We start from the raw sequence: 8,433 nt of genomic DNA, 5'->3' as shown, positions 1-8,433 counted from the left end.
CTGATTCCGTGTTAGTAAAAGACGATTTGCGCTTTTCTGTCTGTTACAGCATGATGAATGTGCTTTCTCCATTATGAATGGTAGTTTTACCAGAACGAGAGCTCCTGTCTCATAACTTGCTTCTGAGCATGCGCGGGTTTTTTACGTCGTTTTAGCCCACACACAATCATTTTTTACAACCCGAAAAACGACACTGTTTAAAACTACGTTTTAGGCCCCTTTGAGACGGACATTATACCCGATCCCTTTACCACTGTGCCCACTTTATATTTTGCACTGATGTCAGTTTATTTTTCTATGTTTGAGTGTATTGCCTAACGTTTATGACCAGGTTATCTGGTGTTTTTTTTTGTATGTTTTTCTGTTTGTTGGTTTGTCTTAAACCTAATAAAAATATCTTTAAAAAAAAGGACTGCCTTCTAAAAACTGGAATCAAAGGACGGAATTTTGGCTCAAACTTGTGTTGCTCACACATGGTCACTCAAAGTTCCGACCGTCAAGAACGGGGTGACATACGACGCTACTACAAGCCGAGAAAAATGAAGTTCAATGCTTCCAAGCATGCGTCGACTTGATTCCGAATAAAGAATGTTTTTTGGTGAGTCGGAATTGCATACAGACGATCAGAATTTCCTCCAAGAACTTTTCTTGTCGGAAAATTTGAGAACCAGCTCTCAAATTTTTCTTGGCGGAAATTCCGACAGAAAAATTCCGATGGCGCCTACACACGGTCAGAATTTCCAACCAAAAGCTCAAATCTGACTTTTTTTGTCGGAATTTCCGATCGTGTGTACGCGGCAAAAGACTAATCTTTTGGAGGAAGGAAGACTAGAGCTACTAGGATGAGAAGGTTGCAAACCTTAAAGCGGTTCTCCACCCTAAAGTGGAGTCCCGCTGATCGGAACCCTCCCCCCCTCCGGTGTCACATTTGACACCTTTCAGGGGGGAGGGGGGTGCAGATACCTGTCTAGAGACAGGTATTTGCACCCACTTCCGGCCCGGCATTCACGGGCAAAAGACGGGCATTCCGTCACTTCCCGTCACTCCCCCCCCCCCCCGTTGTGTGCTGGGAACACTCGGCTCCCAGCACACAGCGGGAGCCAATCGGCGGGCGCGGCACGACTCGCGCATGCGCCGTAGGGAACCGGGCAGTGAAGCCGCAGCGCTTCACTTCCTGGTTCCCTCAGCGTGGATGGCGGGGGGAGCAGCAGAGAGACGAGCGATCGCTCGTGCTCTGCTGCGATCGGCGCTGGACTCCAGGACAGGTAAGTGTCCTAATATTAAAAGTCAGCAGCTGCAGTATTTGTAGCTGCTGGCTTTTAATATGTTTTTCCCATGGCACATCCGCTTTAACTCACCTGATCCTATAAGGAGTAAAGGAATAAGAAAGTCCAAATCCAGAATGACCAAAAGAGCAGACATTTACCTCGCCAAGGTGATAAAATTTCAGCTAGCACCCTAAGGTTTATCTAGATCAGAAGAACCTCAAATAAATTGAACAGTGATTGCTTAGCCCACCTAGCGAACCAAGGTGTGATCAAGTCAGCCTGATCAACTAGGGTAAATATATGGGAAGTTACCATACAAGGATAGGTAAGGGATGGAGGGAGGAAGCACCCCTGGGGTTCAGCCCTATAGGAAAACTTGCTGAACTATCCTACTCAAAGTGTTACATGGCTAGAGATGCTCCTGACCCCACAGATCCAACGATGCATTAGAGTCCATGGAAAAATAGTCAGGAGATATATCAAGATGGCAAAGAACATTTATCTGGGTAAAGCCAGAGCAACGAAGATTGTCTTAAAGCGGATGTCCGGTAAAAAATAAAAAAAAATTAAAAGTCAGCAGCTGCTAACACTGTAGCTGCTGAATTTTAATAAGGACACTTACCTGTCCTAGTCGCCAGCGATGTCAGCCCCCGCCGATCCTCGATCCTGGCAGCTCCAGGCGCCGCCATCCACAGTAAGGGAAACAGGCAGTGAAGCCCGTGCGGCTTCACTGCCCATTTCCTACTGCGCATGTGCGAGCTGCGCGGTGCTTTGTGAATGGGCCGGTGTATTGTCACATTCTGCTGCCTATCGTAGAATGCTGCGGAAGTCACGTGGCGGCCAACTGCGCATGCGCGATGCGTTCCAAACGCAAGTGCGATGCATTCCAATGGATTCACGACAGTACACACCAGTGAAACCTCGGTCGGCATCCAGGCTCTTTCCTTAACATCTACGTGGATTGGAGGATGTTAAAAAAAGAGCCAGGAGGCCGAGCGAGCGGAACGAGCCGTCCGAGCGAAGCGAGGAAGTGAGGCCGACTGGCCACTTTCCTCTAAATCCACGTCGCCCTGAATGCCGGGTTCGCTGGTGTGTACTGTCGTAAATCTATTGGAACACATCGCACTTGCGTTTGGAACGCATTGCGCATGCGCAGTTGGCCGCCACGTGACTTCCGCAGCATTCTACGATAGGCAGCAGACTGTGACACTACACCGGCTGCTTTCTGGGATACACACAGTTCCCAGAATGCAGCGCGCCCCATTCACAAGAAGAAACCGAGTGTAGGAGGAGGAAGAGAATCCACCGCGGAAGATGAAGAGGCAGATTCGGGACTTCTGCATAGTAACAGCTATTTAGGGTAAGTAAACATTTTTTTTTTTTTCATTTCTTTTTTATTAAATTTTTTTTTAGATTTTTGGTGGAAAGATTTTTTTCAGGGTGGAACTCCGCTTTAAGGGCCTACTTCTCCATTCTGCAAAACAAACAAGGAGGAAAGACCCAAGTGAGCAGTTTCATTGGAGCAATTAGATCATTCCCTGATACTACCAGAGGTTTTCTGTGTAAGGAAACCAGCTTGTTCAGCATGCATATGGCCCAGGGAAAACGGATGGAGAAACTTGATTGGCCTGCACAGAGTCCTGACCACAGCCCAATAGTAAACCTTTGGGATGCATTAAAGTGCAGACTGTGAGCCAGGCCTTCTTGTCCAACATCAGTGCCTGAAGCTGTTATAGCAGCAAAGGGTGGGCCAACTCAATATTGAACCCTACAGACTCAGAGTGGGATGCCATTAAAGTTCATATGCGTGTAAAGGCAGGCGTCCCAATACTTTTGGTAATATAGTGTATATTGCTTGCCACAGCATTACATCCTGTCCCCCCCTTGATAGGATTCTTGCCATCACTGTGACTTTCTCCAACAGTATTAGTAGGACACGTGATGTAAGGGGGAACTCTGATGGAGGCACCCAATGTAAGGGGATCTATGATGGAGATGCCTGATCAAGGAAGCACTCTTAGGCCCCTTTCACACTGGGGAGGTGGGTGCGTCAATTTTGCGGCACTATGTGGCCGCAAGTGGGCATTTTACCCCCACTAGCGTCTGAGAAAGGGTTAAAACCACCGCAAAGCACCTCTGCAGAGGCACTTTGCCAGCGGTATAGCCGCGGTGCCCATTGATTTCAATGGGCAGGAGCGGTGGAGGAGCAGTAAACACACCGCTCCAAAGATGCTGCTAGCAGGACTTTTTCTTACCATCCTGCTAGCGCATGCTCCAGTGTGAAAGCCCTCGGGGCTTTCACACTGGAAAGACAGCGGCGCATGTTTCAGGGCGCTTTGCAGGCGCTATCTTTAGCATTTTAGCGCCTGCAAAGTGCCCCAGTGTGAAAGGGGTCTAACGGGGACTTCAGGTGTAAGGGGGGCCCGGTGACACTGATATATGAGGGCACTGTGATGGGGACATCTGATGTAAGGGGGCACTGTAATGGGGACACCAAATTTAAGGGGGAACTGTAATCAAGACTCTATGGGGGCACTGTGATGGGGATACCTGATGTAAGGGGGCATTGTGATAAGAACACCTGATGTAAGGGGGCATTGTGATGAGCACACCTGATGTAAGGGGGCATTGTGATCAGACCACCTGATGTAAGGGGGCATTGTGATGAGAACACCTGATGTAAGGGGGCACTGTGATAAGGACACACAATGTAAGGAGGCACTGTGATGGGGATGCCTGATCTAAGAGAGCACTCTGACAGAATTCCAGATGTAAGGGAGAACTGTGATCAAGACTCTGATATATGGGGGCACTGTAATGAGGACACCTGATGTAAGGGGGCACTGTGATCAAGACTTTGATATATTGGGCATTGTGATGAGCACACCTGATGTAAAAGGGCATTGTGATGAGGACACCTGATGTAAGGGGGCACTGTGATGGAGACACCCGATGTAAGGGGGCATTGTGATGGAGACACCCAATGTAAGGGGGCATTGTGATGGGGACACTAGATGTAAGGGGGCATTGTGATGGGGACACCCGATGTAAGGGGGCATTGTGATGGGGACACCCGATGTAAGGGGGCATTGTGATGAGAACACCCGACGTAAGGGGGCATTGTGATGGGGACACCCGACGTAAGGGGGCATTGTGATGGGGACACCCAACGTAAGGGGGCATTGTGATGGGGACACCCGATGTAAGGGGGCATTGTGATGGGGACACCCGATGTAAGGGGGCATTGTGATGGGGACACCCGATGTAAGGGGGCATTGTGATGGGGACACCCGATGTAAGGGGGCATTGTGATAGGGACACCCGATGTAAGAGGGGACTCTGATCTCTGATGGAGACACACATGTAAGGGGGCCCTGTGATGGAAGTGCCTGATCTAAGGGGGCCCTGTGATGGAAGTGCCTGATCTAAGGGGGAACTGCGATCAAGACTCTGATATATGGGAAACTGTGATGAGGACACCTGATATAAGGGGGGCACATTGATAAGGACTCTGATAGAAGGGGTCACGGTGGTAGGAACAGTCGATGTAAGGGGACACTGATGGGGACGGCTGATATCGGGATGATATGTGGAAATGTTATCTTTATTATTTTATTTTTCTATACAATGACTTTCTATACACAAGGGGCCAGATTCAGAGAGATTGGCACATCTTTAGATAGGCGTAGCGCATCTCATATGCGCTACGCCGTCGTAATATTGAGAGGCAAGTACAGTATTCACAAAGCACTTGCTCCCATATGTACGCCGGCGTAAGCCCGCGTAATTCAAAGTAGCAAGGCAGTGGGCGTGTAGTATTCTAATGAAGCGTGACCCCATGTGAATGCATGGCCGAACGAACGGCGCATGCTCAGAATCATGTCGCAAATACTCCCTAAGATACGACGGCTCAATGCGTATGACGTGAACCTAACTTACGCCCACAGCCCCATTCACGTACGACTTACGTAAACAACGTAAAATCCGACGGCACTTCCGACGTCCATACCCTAAAGACTTAGACCAGCTTTTTGGTGGTTTAACTTTACGCCGGAAAAACGCCTTACGTAAATTACAGCGACGGGTGCAAGTACGTTCGCGAATCGGCGTATGTAGTTCATTTACATATTCAACGCGTAAATCAACGGAAGGGCCCCTTTCGGCCAGCGTAAATATGCACCCAAGATACGACGGCGTAGGAGACTTACGTTGGTCGTATCTTGGCAAAATTCAGGCGTATTTCATTTTAAGAATCCGCGCATAGATACGACGGCGCAGATTTGGACTTACGGCGGCGTATCAGTAGATACGTCGGCGTAAGTCTTTCTGAATCCGGCTAAAGGTTGGGACTCATAGCCACAGACAGGAGATTCAGACCTCCTCTGCTGGAAGAAAAAATTGGCCCAGATTCAGTAAGCAATTGCGCCTGCGTAACCATAGTTACGCAGCGCAATTGCTGACTTGTGCCGGCGTAATGAGTTCTCCTGATTCAGAGAACTCGTTACGCCGACTGCAGCCTAAAATCTGCGTGGCATAAGGCTCTTATGCCACGCAGATTTTAGGCTGCATTCTTGCGTTGACCGCTAGGGGGCGCTCCCATTGTGGTCAGCGTATAGTATGCAAATTGCATACTTACGCCGATTCACAATGTTGCGCGGGCCCTGCGTACGCAAGTTACGGAGTTTCCGTACGGCGTCTTTAGCGTAACGCTGCCCCTTCTAATAGTAGGGGCAGCCAATGCTAAAGTATACCCTCCGTTCCCGCGTCGTGAAATTTGAATTTCACGCCGTTTGCGTAAGTGATACGTGAATGGCGCTGGACGCCGTTCACTTTGAAGCAAATGACGTCCTTGCGACGTCATTTGCCGCAATGCACGTCGGGAAACTTTCCCGACGGCGCATGCGCTTTACGATCGGCGCGGGAACGCGCCTAATTTAAATGATTCCCGCCCCCGGCGGAATCATTTACATTGCGCGCGCTTACGCCGGGCAATTTTGCCGGCGCGCCCTCGCAATTTACGGAGCTGCTGCTCCGTGAATCGAGGGCAGCGCAAAATCATTTCCCTGCGCCTCCGCAAATAGAGTGCAGATCTCTTTGAATCCGGGCCATTGCTGACTGGCCCTCCCTGATCTGTAATGGAATCCTCTCTCATCTAAACAATAAAACACACCCATCTCATGTATTCCTGATCCTGCACACCTCCAGTGTAGAGGAGTGACCCCCCTATGGAGTATTAGTGAGCTGTGCCGGATGCGGATGACCCGGCGGGGACGCGGTCACTACAGTAACAGCCGGCTCAGCACATCGGACCGGTGCAGTGTCATACCGGCCTCATCCACCAGCCGGGAGTGAACTTCTCCTTGCAGAAGCAAAGAAGGAAGAGGCGTGGCCTTCGCTCTGCCGACGCTCCACCTATCGGGGCCTTTTAAATGAGATGCGCCTGCGCAGTCGGGCTAAATCGGGACTTAGCTGTTACACAATCCGCTGTGTGTCTCTGCCCACTCTCATTTTGCTGTTGCTTCTCCTGGCTGTACCCTGCTCCTTCCCCCAGACACACACACAATACGGGAGCCGTCCATACTGCTGACTCTTCTCCAGCAGATCTCTGTGCTCGACGCCTAGGCTCCTTACCGGCTCCCACTCCATTCATTCACCGGTGACCCCTCTCTCTGTACTTGGTGAGGATGAGTGGGGATAACAGTCTCAACGACTCACAGGTAAGCTGGTCACCTTCCTTACCCACCCCCCCCGTTTCATAGATGAGCCCCCCCAGCCACATGGTCTGCCCCAGTTCCTGGAATCCACCAGATCCGGGTGAGAAATCCCTTTAAACGGCCACAATGTTATCAGTGAGCTCGTGTTCCAGCTGTACAGTTTTCTCTGCTTCCTCCTCAGTCTTCCCAACCTTCTAAACGCATGCTGTCCCCCCCACAATCCCACCACAGCCCCCCCATTCACCCTGACAGTTATAATTGATCTCTGATCACCCCCCAGCATCTAATCCATTCACCCCCAGAAACATCCAGGCCCTGGACATGAACTTTACCCCCCCCCACCTTTAGGAGGCCATGAGCCAGATCTGATTATAGATATTATATTTATACTATAGGATCAGATCCATTTATTATATGTGGGATCTCCCCCATCTTCTATTATAATATAAGATCCTTTTATATTACAGGATCTCCTACATTTGTTCTAGGTAGGATCTGATACCCCCTTATATTAGAGGTAGGGCCTTCTACACTTATGTTCTAGGATCTGATACAGTGATTATGGGTGGGATCTTATGTTATAGCTCAAATGGGATCTGATACACTTTAATATTATTATATTATTGGTAAGATCTGATAAATCTTAAAGGATCTGATCACTCTTTACAGGTAGGGGCCTCCATTTATAGTTGGGATCTGATGAATCTTGTACAAATAGGATCAGATCTTTTCATAAATTGGAACTAAAACATTTAATAAGATCCATGGGCTCTGATGACTTATTGGGGGACCCCCCCTTTATTTGGGGGGGGGGTAATAGTGCACCCTGTCCTATAAATATAATCAGGTACTTTCATAAATAGGATCTAAACATCCTGTTCTAGAAAGGATCTGATTCATCTTGTATATCTTATGATCTGATCCATATTATACTATAGATGTGGGGGTGCCCCCTTTATTGGTAGGGGGGTGCATGTTATAACAATGATCAGATACTTTTTATAACTAGGATCTGATGCATGCAATGTTATAGGTGGGATCTGATACAGCTTGTATGTTTTTTATGATCTGATTTATATTATATTTAACTATATATGTGATCTGATGAGGTGTTGGGGTGCCCCCGTTTATTGGGGGTGCATGTTATAACAATGATCATATACTTTTTTTTTTTTTATAACTAGGGTCTGATACATGCAATAGGTAGGATCTGAGGCATATTATTATGTTTTATGATCTGATTTATATTGTATTCTACTATAGATGTGATCTGATGAAGTATTGGGGTGCCCCCTTTATTTAGGGGGGGTTGTGATGTATGTTATAACAATGATCAGATACTTTTTATAACTAGGATCTGCTACATGTAATGTTATAGGATGGATCTGTTGTGTTCTGGGGGTTCTGATTATTGGGGGTCCCCCTTTATTTAGAGGGTATGGTGACCTCCA

General features: G+C 48.3%; 1 protein-coding gene across 3 annotated transcripts in view; it reads left to right on the top strand.

The window, feature by feature from the left end:
- The first annotated feature begins 6,722 nt into the window (after nt 1-6,722).
- Nucleotides 6,723-8,433, top strand: part of TOP1 (DNA topoisomerase I) — a 60,691-nt gene continuing 58,980 nt past the window's right edge. For all 3 annotated transcript variants that reach the window (XM_040330405.1, XM_040330404.1, XM_040330403.1), the window contains exon 1: nt 6,723-6,985. In XM_040330405.1, coding sequence (XP_040186339.1) covers nt 6,953-6,985 — 33 coding nt within the window. In that variant the 5' untranslated portion in view covers nt 6,723-6,952. The remainder of the gene's footprint in view (nt 6,986-8,433) is intronic.

The sequence above is a fragment of the Rana temporaria genome, chromosome 12 (assembly GCF_905171775.1).
Source record: "Rana temporaria chromosome 12, aRanTem1.1, whole genome shotgun sequence".
NCBI classification, from domain to species: domain Eukaryota; kingdom Metazoa; phylum Chordata; class Amphibia; order Anura; family Ranidae; genus Rana; species Rana temporaria.
This window is presented reverse-complemented; position numbering and strand designations above follow the sequence as displayed.